General features: G+C 40.6%; 1 protein-coding gene across 3 annotated transcripts in view; it reads left to right on the forward strand.

Annotated features, from left to right (window-relative positions):
* snx27a (sorting nexin 27a) overlaps nt 1-18,578 on the forward strand; it is a 48,081-nt gene that overhangs the window by 4,129 nt on the left and 25,374 nt on the right. Inside the window, exons 4-13 of one of the 3 annotated variants that reach the window (XM_044336711.1) lie at nt 316-380; nt 1,259-1,363; nt 1,623-1,701; nt 2,033-2,196; nt 3,802-3,891; nt 4,764-4,913; nt 5,029-5,157; nt 5,470-5,529; nt 5,714-5,762; nt 6,137-6,693. In XM_044336711.1, coding sequence (XP_044192646.1) covers nt 316-380; nt 1,259-1,363; nt 1,623-1,701; nt 2,033-2,196; nt 3,802-3,891; nt 4,764-4,913; nt 5,029-5,157; nt 5,470-5,529; nt 5,714-5,762; nt 6,137-6,210 — 965 coding nt within the window. In that variant the 3' untranslated portion in view covers nt 6,211-6,693. Of the gene's footprint in view, nt 1-315; nt 381-1,258; nt 1,364-1,622; nt 1,702-2,032; nt 2,197-3,801; nt 3,892-4,763; nt 4,914-5,028; nt 5,158-5,469; nt 5,530-5,713; nt 5,763-6,136; nt 6,694-6,725; nt 11,131-18,578 lie in introns of those variants that run through there. The other 2 variants (XM_044336712.1, XM_044336713.1) reach the window with 2 other exon arrangements.

Here is an 18,578-nt window from a genome sequence, read left to right on the forward strand (position 1 = left end):
TCAATATGTTGTTCAAGGGGAATTACGGCTCCATACTTCAACCTAGACCCACTGAAATCCGAGTGTACACACTAAGGGAAGAAATGGAAAGAAGAACAAAATAGGCCAAGCATTAGTTGTGACTGCGTGCAGTGGATGTGAATTTGTTTTTCTTTTATTGTGTTTTCAAACAATTTTCCATTGTACATGGACAATAATGTTAATCTGAACACACAGGAGACTGAAGCAACATGACATTTAGCTGTCCTTTGTTTATTTGATTTACTTTGACCTCCCCTCTTTCTCTCCTTTCTCTTTCTTTGTATATATCTCTAGTTTGCTCCGTGCGGGTGATCGGTGAGAGTGACATCATGCAGGAGTTTCTATCTGAATCAGATGAGGTATGCATCACATTTGTGCATGTAGCATTATCATTCCACTGTTCTTAGGTTATGCGATGTTGTCATTTCTATAATGGTTGTCAGTGTAATATGAATTGTATTAGATTTAAATTGAGCTATTTCTGCATGATTCTGCCCTTTCAAAAGTTGTAGCTTTGACTGGAAAAAAAAGTTTTCCTGCAAATCTTTCAAAACTTTCTCTGATGTACAACTTTTGTTTATTAAGACAGGGAATCAGCACACTGCACAGCACACAGTGCCTTGTTTATTACACTGCTCAGTGTTGTTTCCATAGATAGATCAAAGTCTGTCGTTCATTTTTGCTATCCTAATTGAGGATATTAGGGATGTATTTGTCTGATATTCTGTATCTGAATTTGATCCTAATCATGGGGATTTTGGGGGAATTCTAAACTTAAAATTTAATTAGGAATATATCTATTTAATATCATTGAGTTTTTAGGTGTAAAAAAATAAGCTAATTGCCATTAAAAAAGCATCAGCTGTTATGGCAGTTGAGTTTAATTGCTTGCAAGTAGCTGGCTGGCAATCATATCTGTCAGTCTTGAGTTTCTTTTAACAGGTAAGTGAAAACTGTTAAATAGTTAACTTGGTTGCACATGGAATAACAAAAGCTAAAATAAATACAATACTACTGATTTAATCTGGCACTTGAAGAAACACAAATGGGGGATTAGGATTACTCACAGATAGTTCTGGTTTAGTTATGTATTTTGTTTGTTTTGATAATCCTTAAGAACTTCATTCAATGCAAACATATGCATATATATACAGGCAGGCACACATTCTTGTTACTCCAGTCTTGAGTTAAGGTTAGGGTTTACAACAGTTCTCACCATATTTTGCTTTCTGTGCAGAACTACAATGGAGTAACAGATGTAGAACTGCGAATAGCCCTGCCAGACAAGACCACCATCTCTGTTAGAGTCCGCAAGAACAGCACCACAGACCAGGTGTACCAGGTAAAACCACACACATTACCCACATCTGCTTGAATATTTCCTTATTGTTTGGACATCTGCATCGTGCATCTGTAAATCAAATCTTGCCTGTTATTAAATGCATAATATAAATTTGGGGAAAATGTACATAATACAACAGTAAAATAAGGCACTAACTAATGCAGGCAGACAGTTTTAAAGATAAATGTTCATGTTGCGGTCTATCAGAAATTCTCAGAGTGTTTTTTGCATCGCTGACTCTGTATTGCTCTTCCTGCAGGCATTAGTGTTGAAGGTTGGAATGGACAGTATTATGGCCAGCTACTTTGCCCTTTTTGAAGTCATCAACCACTCGTTTGGTAAGAACTCTGTATTTGATGTTTTATCAGCATTTCACATGGTGATTTCACAGAGCACTTTCACATACTTTCATGTGTTTCATTTCAAAGCCCTCTCCACCCCCTCCGGGGTGAGTTCATCACATGACCACTATTTTTCTAAATTAAGACTTGTATCATGCAACTGCTCAGTTTAAATACATTGAGCCTAAGGTTACGTGTGCATTTTTGGACAAGGGCAGGTAATTTGGTACAGACTGGACTTCATTATTTTTCAAATAACTAAACACATCCCTCCTGCCCTTCATCCCCCTCCTCATCTCTCTCCTCCTTTCTATTTTTTTTGTTCCAGTGCGGAAGCTGGCACCTAATGAGTTCCCCCACAAGCTTTATGTGCAGAACTACACGTCGGCAGTGCCTGGGACTTGCTTGGCGCTCCGCAAATGGTTGTTCAGCTTCCAGGAGGAGGAGTTGCTCAGAGACAACCCGCTGGCACTGCACTACTGCTTTCACCAGGTAATAACAACAATTGAATCCCACTTGCCATGGACTTAAGGGAACTCAACTAAACATTAGAGCTAGTGGATTTTTTTCCTTCAAGAGTTTATTTACTTCTTTCTGAGTTGAAGCACTGTTCAGACATGCATGGATGTTTCATCATTTTTTGGTCATGGATAGTTTCTGCCATAACCAGGGAAACATACTGTAACACCACATTGGCAGCCTGTCTGATTTTTGCACAACCCTTTTCCTGTTTACTATTTATATCAGTCCTCTGTGAATGTTTTTATTCTTTACCCTTTGCTGCCCTTTTGAACATATCCAGTCAGTGAACAAAAGGTTACTTTCCCAACATGCTATGACACTAACTGGGAATAGACATTAAAAGCAAGCCGTGAGCAGCACATAAGTGCTACTGAAGCATCCAGTCCGTTCAATGCACACCGACTCCTTTTGGCCGTCTCTGTCCTCAGAAGCAGCTGCCCTGTCATCAGCACAACGCCTGAGGCTTCAGTCATTCCCATTTCTGATAGTCCGTCTAGTGAAGCGGACTATCAGAACTTTACTTTTAGGCTCCATGGGAAGTATACTGTAAGAAAACGGGATTGGTTTCATTTATTGATTCATTGATTTTCCCTGCCTGAAATTTGCCTATAGTGAAATCAGAAAGCACACAGCAACTCTGGGGGCCTTGATCAATAATGATATATAGCACTAATAAGTACACAACATACGAACTGTCTGTTTGTGGAAATAAGGCTTTACAAAGCCTGCCAGTGAAAAAAACACGAGGTCCTGTGGTGAGAAGCGTCACATGTCCGTGTCTCAGAAGTCAGTGCGGATTGATACATTTGATAAAATGGAGGCCTGTATGTTCTGTGAATTGGGAAAGTGATGAACATCAAAAATGCCTCTGAGGCTTCTGGTGTGGACTTCCCATAACACAAGCAAATACTAGCTTAGCACTAGTTGAATTCTTGCTGACTTGGAGTGCATAGGTAAATAATTGATTACGATAACAGCTTATTGTTTGGTGTTTACCCAGGCCAGTAACTGAAATACTCCCTAAAATACATCCTGAACAAAATATCCCAGTCAGGAAGTCCTACAAATGACCAAGAATTGAAATCAGTGTTGAGAATTTCCACCAGGTTCTTTTTTAAGACAACAGAGGAACTTGAATATTATTAAAGCTAGCAAAACTCCCTCACAATTTTTGAAGTACAAAGTGTGAACTGGAAAATTAATCCTCTAATACAAATGCACTAAAAATAGCCATTGCAGCAGCAGCAGCAGCAGCAGCCTACAGGCTAGGCTGTGCGTTGACCAATAAAGGTCACTACCTGAAGCATTTCAGGCATGTGAGGTTCAGCAGTGACCTATTAAAACTCTAATTTCTAACAGCACATTCAGCACATGTAGATGCCTGCATCTCTGACAAGCATGAAAATACTCAAAATGTACACGATTATTTCTGCCATTGAGGGATCTCAGAATATTTTCCTGCTAAATCCCTTTAATGGATAATCATTTTTATTCTGTGACCTCAAATGATAAATGGTGTTGTATCTCTACAAGCCACCCTAACCCCCATCTACCCCACCCCCCCTGTCTGTCTAGGCACTGGATGATGTGAAGAAGGGATTCATAAAAACAGAGGACAAATCCTACCAGCTGCAGAAACTGGCAGAGCAGCGCAAGATGGCCACGGTCAGTCCCACAGACCAGTCTTTGTTCAGGGAGGGGATTGGGATGACTCCACTCTTTGCCTGCTTACCAGAGCCATCACCAAAACGTTACCAAAGATGAACAGAAAAGGCAGAAACCCTTTCACATTTTAGAATAACACCGCCTATGGTATAAAAAGAGATAAAGCTGTTGAATTAAAATTGATGTTTCTAAAGGCTTCAGTGAGTGTGAGGACCACTGCAAATAAAGTTAAAACTCTATTCACAGCTATGTTACCACCCTGGCTAAATGTTGAATTGACTAAATGGACAGCATTTATATAGCACTTTTATCCAAACTGCTTTACAATTTGGCTTTCATTCACCCATAAACACACACACACACACACTGATGGCAGCTGGCTACCTTTCAAGCCACTGGCCTAACAACACCCAGGAGCAATTTGGAGTGTCTTACTCAAGGACACTTGGACTTATGGACAGGAGGAGCAAGGGATCAAACCACTGACCCTGTCATTTGGCTACATGCACCCTTACCTGTGTCTCTTGAATGCTCACTGCTGAACAGTTTTTGTACATTAAAATTGTGGTGTGCCTTTCTAACAGCACACAACAACAAAATGTTATGTCTTAAAGCAGCAGTATCTCTTTAATAAACTGAAATATTCTTACAAATATGCCAGTATTGGTAATGAATTAAGAGTAGTTAGGGTTAGTGAAAAAATCTGATTAGTGTCCAAGTGCATGTTAACTGGCGTTTTAATCAAGTCTTATAAACGTGTAATCTGATTTTCTGCCTCAATCTGATTGCTCACAGTAAGCTTGAGTTTTGTAGTGCAATAGTCACTGATGTGTGTATGTGTGTGTGTGCTTCATCAAACCTCTGTGTGTTAGTACCTGAGCCTGTTGCGGTCATGTGAGGGGTACAACGAGGTGACGTTCCCCCACTGCCCTTGTGACTCCAGGAGGAAGGGACACGTCATCACAGCGATCAGCATCCATCACTTCAAGCTGCATGCTTGCACCGAGGATGGCACACTGGAGGTGAGTCTATTTTTTTTGCTTGTGTGTATGTGTGTGTCAGAATAGAGGATCCAACCCAATCACCAAACACTGAATTGTGAGAACTTACCTACTGTCAACTCCGCCCATCCCCCAGAACCAGGTGATAGCTTTTGAGTGGGGGGAGATGCAGCGCTGGGACACTGACGAGGAGGGGATGGCTTTCTGTTTCGAGTACGCCAGAGGAGAGAAGAAACCTCGCTGGGTCAAGATCTTCACTCCATACGTAAGTGTACACACACCTGCACCACTGTAAGATGAGTTTAGCACTTCTATTATATATATGTATTAATTTGTTCAGTCAGGAATTTGCTGTTTTAGGGTGACATACTGTGATTTTTTTTACAAGAGGAAGTTGTAAAATTCCATCAACACTATAACACATGCATGAATTAATAACATAATGTAATCAAAGCAGTAGTGAGAAGGAGCAAAGGCAGCAGGTGAATGGCTCCTTGTCATATTAACTTTGTACAGCAAAGGTGCTGTAACTAAAGACTGAATAACTTTTTTTTGTTTTGCTTTTTTTCCCCCCCAGTTTAACTACATGCATGAGTGCTTTGAGCGGGTCTTTTGTGAGCTGAAGTGGAGGAAACAGGTACAGACCACTCCTTTCCTCTTTCATTCTGGAAGGCACATGACTCCATGCCAAGTCATGAAAGTCTAAACTTAGCTTATTATTACGTTTATCTCAACAAATGCAATAAGCCACTAACTTTTTTTATGGGTTATTTCAGGCTTTTGAGTGTGATTTTTTTTTTTTTTTTTAACTGTTTGTTCAGGTTGAGGAAGAAGCATCTGACAAAGACAACAAAAACTGCAGTAACACTGGTAAGCTTTTCTTGTGTATTTTTTGTCCTAAATACAAAACAATATTATTCTTAGTAACACTTGGTAAAACAACACCAGCACTGAAGAGTTTGAGGCAAGATTTCAAATAGGGGAAATCATAAAGGAATATGTATTCAGATGTGGTACTGTGGTACCATGAATTATGCAAACATTTCCTGTCTGGCGAAAACTAAAACAGCAGGGGGAGGGAAAGGATTTCAAGTCTGCCACCTTCTTTTATTCCAATGTGTTTAAAGGAAAGAATATGTGTGAACGTTTATAAGTAACTTGTGTTCACTGACATTAAATCACTGCAGACCTACAAGGGCTGCATTCAGATACACTTGTATTGTTTTATTATCTCTTCCGTTCAGTTCCTATTGGCTCCTACAAGGCACTGAACAAAGTCATGGGAAAACTACAAAACAGAGGAAAGGCTGCATTTTAGTAGACAGTTCACCCCAGTTTCTCAGTATTTTTTCAACACCTTAGGAGAGAGTAAATTCTCCTCCGGTGCTGTCAGATATCTGCGAGAAAACAATACTGGTGTATTTGTGCATACAGGAAGAAAAAGGCAATTAGAATAGATGCATGTATAGACATGTGACTTGCTATCAGAGCCATCTCAAAGAGACCCACACAGCAGAGGGAAGTTGAAACTATTTGGCCCATGTGAGCCAGCACGAGACCAGCAATACAAGTATGTCGACAAACAACTGCGAGGCATGAGGACGAGTGAGCAAACTTTTGGAGTTACAGGAAAGGAGACAGATAAAGAACAACTAAGAAGGTTGAGGACTTCAGAGTCATCCAGACACAAGACGAGGGTTCAGTATGCTACAAAGGCAAAATAGAAACTCAGGGACATCTGTGTTGTGTTCTGCCTGCATTTTCTTAAGTAACATTACATGCAAAAAGCTCATCATTCAGATTTGTCCCCTGAACCGTCTCTCTGTATTCCAGAGTATCTGCCTCCTCTGGAGACACAGCAGAAGGGATGGCGCCACCTAGGGGGGGAGATTGCGACTTCCTAAAACTATTGGTCATCACTCGAACTAGAATTGGTCCACTCGCATCATCACAGCCACCCCAGAGAGCGCCCATCGACAAAACACAGAACTGAGTGACAGACTGAGGCGATCCATGCCCCGAAAACAAACTGGAATTGACCAATTTGGGAAATTGGAATAGTCACACTAAACCAAACCCAGGGATACACACAGCAAGAAGAGCAATGAAGGAAAATAAACAAAAGCCAACTTTCATGTCATTTACTAGATCTCCATAGCGTGTCTGTTGTTTTTCCTCCATGCATCCGCTCCGTGATGTGGGGCAGGACACAAGCAAAGTCTCGCTAGTGGTTGAGATGTAACACATACATGAAGTGTGTGACTGGTCGAGGTTACCACAGCACTGCGGGCATCATTTTTGCGCAAAGGAAGCACCTCGGTGAAACGCCACTTGATAAGGCAGCTGACATCCGGGATGGGACTGTGACGGTCAGTTCTCTTAACACGATCTGCTCGGTCTAAAGCCTTCAGCTTGGCCCTCCTCCGCTGAGCTAGAACTGAGACGATGGAGATGAAAATAAGAAGGGAGGGATACAGGAAAATGGGGTTCTCATGACTCTTTTCACAGGCAGTGATTACGAAAGAAAGCAAAATCTTTTGCTTTACACAGATGCTGGATATTAACAGAAAAATTATGTTTTCTATTTGTGGGGTCAGAAGTATTCTGTCTTTGTCAGAAAACACAGGCGATGCAAATGTAACTAACTGAAAACATATGGGGGACATGTTCATAATTATGTGTATGTTTAACAAACTTATTTCTGATAAAATATAGATTAATATAAGACCTATAATAATTGGTTTCTTGATCTAACACAATGAAATACTAACTCACTTGCATTCAAGCGGCAACTAATCTCCATGTTTCACCTCGTCTTCTGGTCTAACTACTTCAGAACGACGTCTGTTGGCAGTAAGCTATTAATGTCAGTATGGATATTTATCCCCCTTGCAAGTGTTTTGATTGTGGTGATTTTTGCAGAGCTTGGAAGTTGAGAGGAAGAGGTGTTCTCTTTCTTGACTTTGTGCAGGGATATCTTGAAAAAGAGGTTGTCAGGCTAAAGGGTTGATGTTTCTGAAATGTCACACGTTCCCCACGGGGGAATCTGACCAACTAATTGTGACTACGAGGACAAAACAAGAGAGTTTTTAAGAGTACGTCCATTGAGCTGCAGTTTTCTGAACAGGCAGCAGAGAGCAGCAGAGTGTAAGAGAGATTTAGTCGTAGGTTTTGAGCAGAGAGAGAGAAATCGTCTCAGAGCTTCTTAAAGAGTGATTCCCTCGGGCTTTGTAAGTCACCCACCAAAGTATCACTCCTCTGCAGTTTGTCCATTAACCACGTCGGGAGGACAGATGGTGTGCGCGTGCGTGTGTTGTACAGAGAGTGGATGGAGCATGAAGTTGTGTGACTGTGACCATAGCCATCAGCATACATAGCAATGCAGGCAGATGTCTGCCTCATAGTGCAACTAAATGGATACAGTATTAGTTGTGTGTGTTTATGCACATGACAAAAGATGATATGGCAGTTTTACGGTTTTTACTTTTTTTTTTTTTTTTGGTTGTTTTTTTTAAGCAGCATTTCTTTTTTTTCATACAGAGAAAACAGGTTTATTCGAGGGTTCATTTGTCTCACTTTAAATGTGTAGAACACATAGTTTAGTAAAGGTTTACATCCTGACAGAAAATGGAGACATTGTGCAGAAATGTATTGATTTTTTTACCTAAATGCAATAGAGTTTTGTTTATCCCACTAAGGGCTAGAAGTTAATCTCGGCTGATTCATTACTGACTGATCCTTGTGTTCTGCTCGCCTTCTGGCAGCGACCAATAACCTGAATCTGATGTGTCATGTTAGTTCACTTTTTTATTCACATTGACTTTCAGAGCTCAAGTACAAGTTTCACCTGAATTCATTTTACAGTTGAGCTTAGTTCTCGCTTCAATACATTTTTATTTCATGCTGAGATATAGTCATAATTTGCTTTCAATCAGTTACCTTGGAGCATGCTTTTCTGTGTGTGTGTGTGTGCTGTTTGTGTGTGTGTGTGTGTGTCCTCTGTGTTTTATCATTGACATTGCTGATAAGCTTTTAGGCTCTGATTGGACGTGTCTGATGAGCTGTCGGCGTGCGAGGCAGCAAATGAAGATGGGGTTTTATATCTGTTCGACAATGGAGACGCCAGACAGATGGAGACAAATGGGAGGCGTCTCCTATTGTCTAGCTAACATTCACAGCCTCTCCCATGCTTTTTCAGCATAACACACACACACACACACACACACATCCCTGTCTCCCTGCACCTCTGTCTTTGTGGTCTGTCAAAATTGTTAAGCAACATCACAAGATATTTTGCTATTTGTCATCCAGTTGTTGCCTGTGTTACACAACATCCTATAGCAATACATACCATACTGTAGTAGCATACTGTGTGTTTTACTCACACACACCACAGATAGCTGGATTGAGGAAAAAAAAAAGGGTGCAATGTGCATTGGATTGCAGGATGGTCATTTTGACAGCCAAAGTAATAGCCAATTTAGAGATGGATGACATAAGAATTGGAGGTGCTCGACCATGACGTGTTTTTTGTATGTTTTTTTATAAGCTATAGAGCCAGAGGCAGATAGAGGTTGTGTGTTTGTGTGTGTTGGCTTGTCTGTCCTGTGCTCTTACTCTCTCCAGGTTGGTCTCCCATCATCACAAGGGGATGTGGTTGCCGTGGCAGCACCACATTGGCTTAACATGCTCAGTACAGCCTCAGTTCCTTTTATTCCCGTCAGCCGACGGACTCACTCCTCCCAATAATGTATTCAAAGCAGTGTTTTTTACTGTTTGATGTTTGTTCTCTGTCCCTGTGGTTTGTGCTGCTGTGAATAGGCTTTTAGAAAGCTGCTGGGTTTTTTTTTTTTGTTTTGTTTTGTTTATTTTTGTGTCTCAGTTTGTCTCGTCTGCGCCAGGTGCCATCTTATGCTCAGTCTCAGTCACAGGCAGGTGTGCGTACTGTCAGTTGTCGTCCGTTTCAGCCATCAGTGAGGTAAATGTCATAGTAACAGTGTTCAGGTGAAAGCCGAGAGATGACAAGAATGTTAATAAGCACGTCTTTGTACGGGTTGACCCATGTTTGATATTTTTCGTTTGTCAGTGTACGCTGTGCTGTGTGTGCTGTGTACGACTCTTTATAAAAAGGAGAATGAATTTCACACAGATGAAAAGAATGTTGGTTTGCACCACAAACACGGCGGCAGTAGAATACGAGATGGACAGATCCATGCGTGGACAGCACGTGAGGCTCAGAAAGTTTGTGTTCATCACGACGGCCACTGAAATGCTCATCTTAAATGATGGTGTTGCTATAGTAACACACCAGTTTCCTCGAGTCTCGTGTGTTAATTCGGCGCTGATTTCCATAACATAATTCAGCGGCAGATATCTTAAAAGATTTTAAATGTTATTTCTACAGCATTTCACAAGGCTCCTGACTCCAATGTTTGAAGTGGTGTTTATGAGGCCGCTCAGTCAGTCTCTTCTCTTTTGACACTGTTGATTCAGTCAGAGCCGCTACGCTAGTCTCAGCAGCAATGCTTTTGTGTAGACCTGATTATTCGTCGACCTCTGGAACACACCTCCCACTCAGAGGGCCTTAGCTGCTGGCTTTCCCCGTGTCAGCTGACGTGTCCTACCTATGACAAATACGAAAGGTGGATGTAAGTGCTGTTTAAAAAAGTGTTAGCCTTTGTGTAATTAATTTCTGTTCATTGCTTTGAAACACACAGGGCTTTTCCATGGCAAGTAGGCAGTGACATGAATTAATTAAAAACATAAGCCTTGTTTGTTTGTCTATTACATAACCTGTAAATAGTTGTTTTAAAAAGAAAAAGAGGATATCCTTTGGACAAAATGCACTCTTGTTTCTCCAACTCGAAAACTTTTATTTATTTAAGCAGAAATTATACAGATTGGGGAAATGATGGTGTACAACACTAGAGCCACCGTCGATCATTAATTTTGTGTGTGGTGAATGGCTACATGGAGGATTAGCTAACTACCGTACACAATGAACCAAGCTGTTTTAAAAGAGAAGCAGTGTCACATTTACTAAGTGTCTAAAGACATCAATTAACACCTGACGCTGAACCAGGCTACAAAATGGAGAGTTTTATATCTTAAAAAAAACAAAAACAAATGAAGGTTTACTAACCAATATAAGAAAAAGGATAAAAAAGGTTTGAACATGTTGTGTAGAGTAATAAATTGTAACAATATTTTAAATAAAGTTATATATTGGGAAAAATGCTGTTGGTCTACATTTATTTACTCCCTTTTGGAAATAAAGTGAACTGTAAACATTTTTTTTTATGTCTGCAGTAATCTGAATTAGCTTCCAGGAGGCTTTCCACCAGCTCTTAAATGATAAAGCACTCAGGTTGTGTTTATCAATGTATGGATTTTGTTCCTGTCCGGCGGGACCAAGCCAATGTCAAGAAATGTCTTCCTATAATGACATAAAGTGATAAAGCAACAGAAGCGCTCATCTGGGGCCAATTAACTTCTTGAAAAGACCAGATGAGTGCACCTACGGTAATAAGGTTTTAACGTCTTCTTAAATTTGAATTGGTCAAAATGTTACAGCCGTGCTGAATAAATTGCTTTAATGAATGTTTCTTTTGGGAGGTGCCAAGCAAGGTGACGGCACATTTTAAAGACTTCTTCAGTCTCAAGGTCTTCTCTAACCGCCTCCCGCTCGGAGAGACAAGTCTTTGTGCATGTGTGGGAGGCGTTTATGTGAATGTAGTTCATATTAAGTTGCTGGTGGTAGTGTTAAGCTCAGAGCAAAACTGTCAAGGGGCTGGAGCTAATTTGAAAGGCTATTTTTGTTTTTCTCAACACGTCTAACTGCACTGTACAGCATGCTGGATGAGAAATGAAGGAAGGAAGGATGGATGATCATGACAAGGAATAGATGTGACAGTTTGCTGGCAGGACTTCAGTATCTCCCCTCACCACCAAAAAAGGTCTGAGACAAATTGAAAGCATAATATCTATTGTCTGGCACTATACAAATGACAGAGCGGTGCTTGAGGCTTGATTAGTAGTTTTCTCATTTATGGTTGGCAGTGGCATATGCTTTACTTTCTCTTAGTCCACTGCATTACTGGTTATGATTGTTTACTAATCAACCTCTTTTGAAATATTCATATTTCCTGCATAAAAAACAGCCCCAGGTCTGCAGGAAAGCGAATAGTGTCATACGGTACATAACAGTTCCCATGGCATGGAGCACCGGCGCTAATAAAAGGTCCACAGACACATCATTCTAGCATATGAACCGGCACAGTGACATTTTGATGGTCACATGCTGTACAGATCTTTATGTTGTTCACTGTGCTGCGCGGAAGCTGTTGCAGTCCGCAGGGAGATTGTGGGAAACTGAGGTGAGGCATAATTCAAACCAAAAATACGAGTCCTGTTAATGCATCCTATGGAACCAAGCCCATAAAATGTTGTGTGCATTGGCACAGTCGAGGTGAAAATACTCATCTCATTAGCGCTGTCTCACGTAGGCGCTGTATGCTGACTGCAGGCTGCCACCCTGACTTCACCACCTCTCCTCACTTTCCATTTTTCTCATGTCAAACTAGGAGAAAAGATAGTTGCAGGCTGAAAGTTTCTTACTGTATGATCGATTAGGTTTGACTATTGACTAATTCTGAATCCTTAGCTTAGTATCAGCATATATAGTATTAATACTTTGAACTGTAAATCAGAAAATCAGTGCTTACTGGCATTGTGAAGTGCATTTACACAATGCTAGTATTAAAGGGGCCATATTATACCCCTTTTCCACAAGTTAACACAATTCCCCGAGGTCTTAATAAAATGTATTTGACATGCTTTGGTCAAAATACCACAAGAACTGCAGCGGTCTTCTCATCCTGTGTAAACAGCTATGTTCAGAACGGCTGGTTTGAGTGCCTGTCCCGTCCACCTCACCCCCCTCTTCTGCAGGGTGTGTCGGCTACCATGGCAACTGTTGAATGTGAACCTTAGAGAAACATGGCTGCTAGACAAAACAGTGATGCAGCCAACACACCAAACGCCTTGCATTACTTGCATGAGTTTGACCGTGGAATCATTTGTGTTTTCGCCTCAAACAGCCCAGCGAGCAATGGCAGGCAGCCAACTAGTCCCTTGCTAGTGCAGTGATGTTACTGAAGCTCAGCCTGAATGAACCCTGAGTAAACTTAGATTTTGCTGTGATTTAATTGCAATAAAGAGATCAAAAGGATGCTGAATAACTGCATCATCATGCCGATTTGTAAAAAGTTTGAATTCATGCTTTGCTCAGGTCTGTCCGCAAGACGACAAGCAAACAACTTTTAAAATGCTCGTCTTCAAAATAGAGTTCAGATCAATCAGGGCTATGATAACATTGTAGCTGCTGCATCCACACTCAAAATAACAGCATCTAAAGGCATAAATACAGCAGCAACGTTATTGTTTATACACATAGATATCTACATACTGTGTAACTTTAAAATTATAGAAATTTACCGGAATTTAAGATATCTATTATTGATAACAGCATCTGAGGTGGTGTGTGACTCTGGTGTTAGTTTAGCTCCAGCTAGGCTGAGAAGCAAGTTCGAAGATAAATCCACTTAATCTTAAAAGTTTAAAAAATAAACTGCTCCGGATCAGAGCAGAATTGGGTGTTTATTCCTTGATAAGACGAATCAGCAGCAGCAGTAACGCAGGACTCTCTGGCTCTGCTACCCGGCTCTCTCCTCCAGAGCTGGCCGGCGCTCAGCAGCCATCTGTCGGCAAACAGCAGCTCTGTCCCCCGGTCCAGCCCCACGATACGCAAATATTTCGCCCATAGCTTAGCTTAGTTTAGCTTAGCTTAGTTTACTGGGTAGTGGCCAGCGCTTGCGAGAAAAACATGGCGGATCTCAGGAAATTTAGTGGGTGGAGACTCAGATAGAGGCATGGATGTGGGGGGCGATACAATTTCAATGAAGCCCCAAGTGACGCAAGACGGGGCATTAAATCTGAATTGCTTGCTGAATCAAGAGTACAGAGCAAGCAGCCCACACCAAACGGACTGGGTTGTCTTATTTCACAGTTTGTGTGTTAGTAGGCACATCAGAGACCCAAATATATACACACAAGAACTGAAAAAGTGAGTTTTTCATAATATGGCCTTTAATCACAAATTTGAGGTACTTGTGCTTTACTTATATTATACTTTAAGTCCATTACACTGTACTTTTTGCTCCACTTCATTTATTTAACAGCTGCTTTGTAGATGATGGATTCACATAAAAATACATAATCATGTTATTCATTATGCAACACTTTTATAGGTTTAACTACCCCTGAAATAAGGTAAATGAGCTCAATCTTAGCCAGCTAGAACATTAAAATGCTGATTACACATTTTTGCACCAATGATTATGATCCAATAATAGAATATATATATATACATATACATATACACACACACACACATATATATACACACACACACATATATACATACATACATACATATATATATATATATATTCATATAATTTATCAATAAGAATAATATTTCAAAGGTGCCATTGTGCAAATTTTAATTTTGCTGATAATTCTTAAGTACTTTAACTTACAGATCATTTTAAATGTATGATTAGTAGGTTGATTCTAATGAATTCCACCATTACTGGGACACCCTAATTAATACTAATTGAATTGACAGAAACTTAATCAGTTTGATTATCAAATTGTCATTTGATTTTCTTTTCAAGCAGAAATTCAACAAATTTTCCAGTTCCAGCCCCTTAAATTTGAGGATTTGAGCATTTTCTCCAGTTTATATCATTGTAAATTTAATATCTTTTTTGGACTATTGATTGAAAAAAACAACACTTTTGAAGATGTGACCTTGAGCTCCAGGAAACTGAGAGATATTTTTCACAGTTTTCTAACATTTTAGACAAAAAGACTGATTAATCAAGAAAATAATCGGCAGATTAATAGTTGCAAAGAAGAGTCTTAATAACGTGAAACTGGGTAAGATGGATCAACAGCCATTGATTGAACAGTTTAAACAGAAATTCAGCCCTTTTGTACATACACTCCTCTCCTGAGCATTCAACAGATATTAACTGTCAGGTTGGAATAATGTCATCATTGCCACAGAGTGGGTTGTTACCCAGTGGTCACACTTGAGGGAAAATGTGTTAAGTCCACTTAATGTCCACTTGTACTGAGGCTTCAGTGAAAACAGTGTGGGAGTCTCTCCAACATGCCATTCCCAGTTTTACACTGAAGCAGCTGTGGTGGTCTTTTGCTGTTAGATTTATTCTTTGTCTGTCTTTTCTTGTGTGTTTATCCACTTTTCTAAGCTAATTGTTTTATTGTGTCTCTTCCTGCTCTGCATCTGAGAATAAAAAAGATAAATCTGGAATCTTAAAGAACGTTATATAACAAAAATTGTATAATTACGTAATGTATAATTAAAAGGCATAACAATTTCAAATCAAAACCCCTAATACCCTTCATGCATAGAAGCCCTGGATTATCCTTATTTGTTTTTTACCATTTTTAGTCTACTCATTTGAGTTGCACTGAATTGCAACATTCTCCAGAGAGGTGCAACTAAAGATAGGTTAGTTGTGTAAGATATAAATGTACCACAAATTGGAGTGGTGTGTCATGAGATCTCAATGCAATTTCATGCTTAACATTACTCAGAAACACTGCTTTAATTTGTGAAGTAGCTTCAAATTACATTTGCAGATATTCTTCACTGTTAAGTACAAAAAAACTTTCTTTTTTTAGTTGCAGGTTTTTGATGTGATTTACTGTAGCTCTATAATGGTGAAGAAGATGATAGGTGTCTAAAATAATGTGTAAAACAATAAGTGTCTGGATAAGACAGGCTGCATGACAATTCCAACCTCACTGGTTTCTATCAGGCGGATCCATCATATGACATAAAGGCACAAATAACAGCTCAGCTCACATGATGTTTTGCTCTCCTTCTGGCTCCACCATTAGACTTTGAACTGTTTAATAAAAATAAAAAAAAGACAAAGAGTTTGCAGCCATGCTACTGTAGCATGGCTGCGAACCATGAGGCTGTACTTTGAGCTAATGGAAAATGTCAACATGCTTGCATTGACAATGCTAAGCTGGTATGTTTTTCATGTCCACCATCTTAGTTTAGCTTGTTTGCTAATTAGCACCAAACACAAGTTACATCTCAGGCTAATGGGAGTGTCATTAGTTTTGCAGGTATGTAGTCATAAATCAAAATATTGGAGAAATTAAAACATTGACCTTATGATGGCGGTAGATGAAACATTAAGGGATCACCAAAGTTATTACAATGAATCCTGAGGGGGACATGAATGTCTGTACCAGATTTAATGGCAATCCATCCAATAATTGTTAGGTCATCCATAGAGCCATGCCGGCATGGCTAAAAATAAGGGACAGATGAGTTCATTCTTCACAGTGCAAATGACTTAGATAAAACTTAATATATCCCCTTGGGTTGGACTATTGTTGATATTTGTGAAAAACCTCATGTGTAAAGTTATTTTTAGCTTACTGTACCTTGGCATGTTGGATGCATTTTATCCTAATATCTCAGTAAACGTCTAATCAGAGCACGATAGTTAGCTAGTAGAGAGCAACCAGCCACCCTTGACTTATTGGTTAAGAGGCCTGTGTTACTCAGGGCGGACACCTCGTCTCCACTTAACCTTGTGACCGCGGTGGCCCGGGCTGGTTAAACGGCAGTCGGTAAAGTGAGTGAATGTAGCGTGGCAGGATTAATCAAGCCTAACGACACATCTGTAGGTATGGCTTGCGGGGAGGAGTGAGCATCAATCACAATCTGGAGCGTCTCTCTCCCTCTCTCCCTGCCTCTCGTCAGCTGTATCGACCAGTGCTTTGGGCCCTTGGTAATTAAAAAGCATTGATCGGCCTCAGCCGCAAGATGTTGGGATGCGATCTTGCAGCACAACACACTGTGGGGACCCTTTGAGAGCGCAGGTGTGCATGCACATAGGTGGGTGCATCTGAATATTTCCACATAGTGTATGTATGTAATTAGCGTTTAATGAGTGTTCCTTATATAACATCTGTTGCTGCGTTTAGTCTTTTTTAGGGTTAACTTGCAGGTTTATTTCTGTTTAATTTGTATGCTTTGCAATGATGACATCCTTTTAGCTTACATATTGCCACCCCTTTTACACAGTCATAGAGCTGTGTGAGGTCTAATGTGCCTCCAATGAGATTCATTTGAATTACCCATCTGGTAAAATGGCTGAAGCCCGGGAGAAAGCTTTAGAGAACACTCTCTTATTAAGTTAGAATTGGGGTCGAAAAAAACAACAACAATTGATTGATTCTTTGCATACAATAAACCCAGAGGCTCATCCTCCCCATGGACACACAGACACACACACACGCAGTCGTCTCACTTCTTCTCTCTCCTTTTATTCCATATGAGTGAACACAGTAAATCTAAGTGCTGCTAGATTGCTAGCGCTGCACATTTTTCAACCTCGGAGAGAAAGAGAGTTAGCCCGTTAAATAGGCAGCCTTGGCTGGGCTGAATAAGACCAGCACATTACTATAAATACACCCCTGACTCTTTACTCTGTCTGACACACTGACTGAGTGACACACTGAAGGCCACATGCCAACCAGACCCCACCACGTACAGTTGCATGAAAATATGTTTCTAATTTCTGTTTATTTCTGTAGCATATATTTTCCCTTGAGGTGTGATATAGTGCTTTGGCCTTTCATTTGATGTCTGTGACTGAGTTATGCTTGTCTGAGCACCCATCTCCCCTGCCTCTGTCCCTCATAAATCCGATGAATTACCCAGTATGCCCCCTCTCTCCTCCATTAACCCTCCCCTCCTCTTCCTCCCATCCCATCCCATCCCCCCCTCCTCTTCTCTCTCTCTTCCTGAGCGAGTGATCAATTAAGGCCCCTGTCCAGCTCTCACAGCGCGTCAGCACTTTCTCTCCTCCTCTTATTCCCTCCCTCTGTCATTTTTCTCTTCGTTTTGGGTGTTGGGCCAGCCACTGTCAAAACAGAGAGATAAGGAGCAGACCAAAGGTGGTAGAAAAAAGAGGGAATCCTTTATTTTCAGGATGAGAAATACAAGTGTTTCGTGTCAGTGTGTGCTGGAGGGAAAACATCCTTTTGCTCACCCCCTAGCAGGAAGTTTACTCTCTGCCTGCTAGGAGACGTGACTTTAGAGAAGAAGAGAAAGGAGACAGAGGATGAAGAGAGGTATAGAGATAAAGTGTGCAACTGCCTCTACACTCCATCAATTTACATGAGAAAACACGTGTATATGAATTTGAGACAGACAGCGTTGGTCAGGAATATAGTAAACATATTTGGTCCTTTTGGATCCTTGTGTAAAAGCAAATATTAAAGTAATAATCTGGAGGATTTTCATTTAAATAAATGTCTGTTATGTCACTAACTGTCGCAGAATGAGGTAACACAATGGCAATTGAGCCTATGGCCCAGTGATGCAAGCCCTTGCATTTGCAGTATTATGAACTGGGTGTCGGCGGCGACATCCCTGGGAAAAATCACAAGCGGCGCACAGTTAGTGACGTTATTTTCCATCACCCAGCGGTGGTTGGTCTGTCAGAGAGGGAAGGCAGAGCTAACACAGTAGACTCGCTCTTTAACTCACTTGTGTGTGAAGCGGTG

Source organism: Thunnus albacares, chromosome 19 (genome assembly GCF_914725855.1).
Source record: "Thunnus albacares chromosome 19, fThuAlb1.1, whole genome shotgun sequence".
Classification (NCBI taxonomy): Eukaryota; Metazoa; Chordata; class Actinopteri; order Scombriformes; family Scombridae; genus Thunnus; species Thunnus albacares.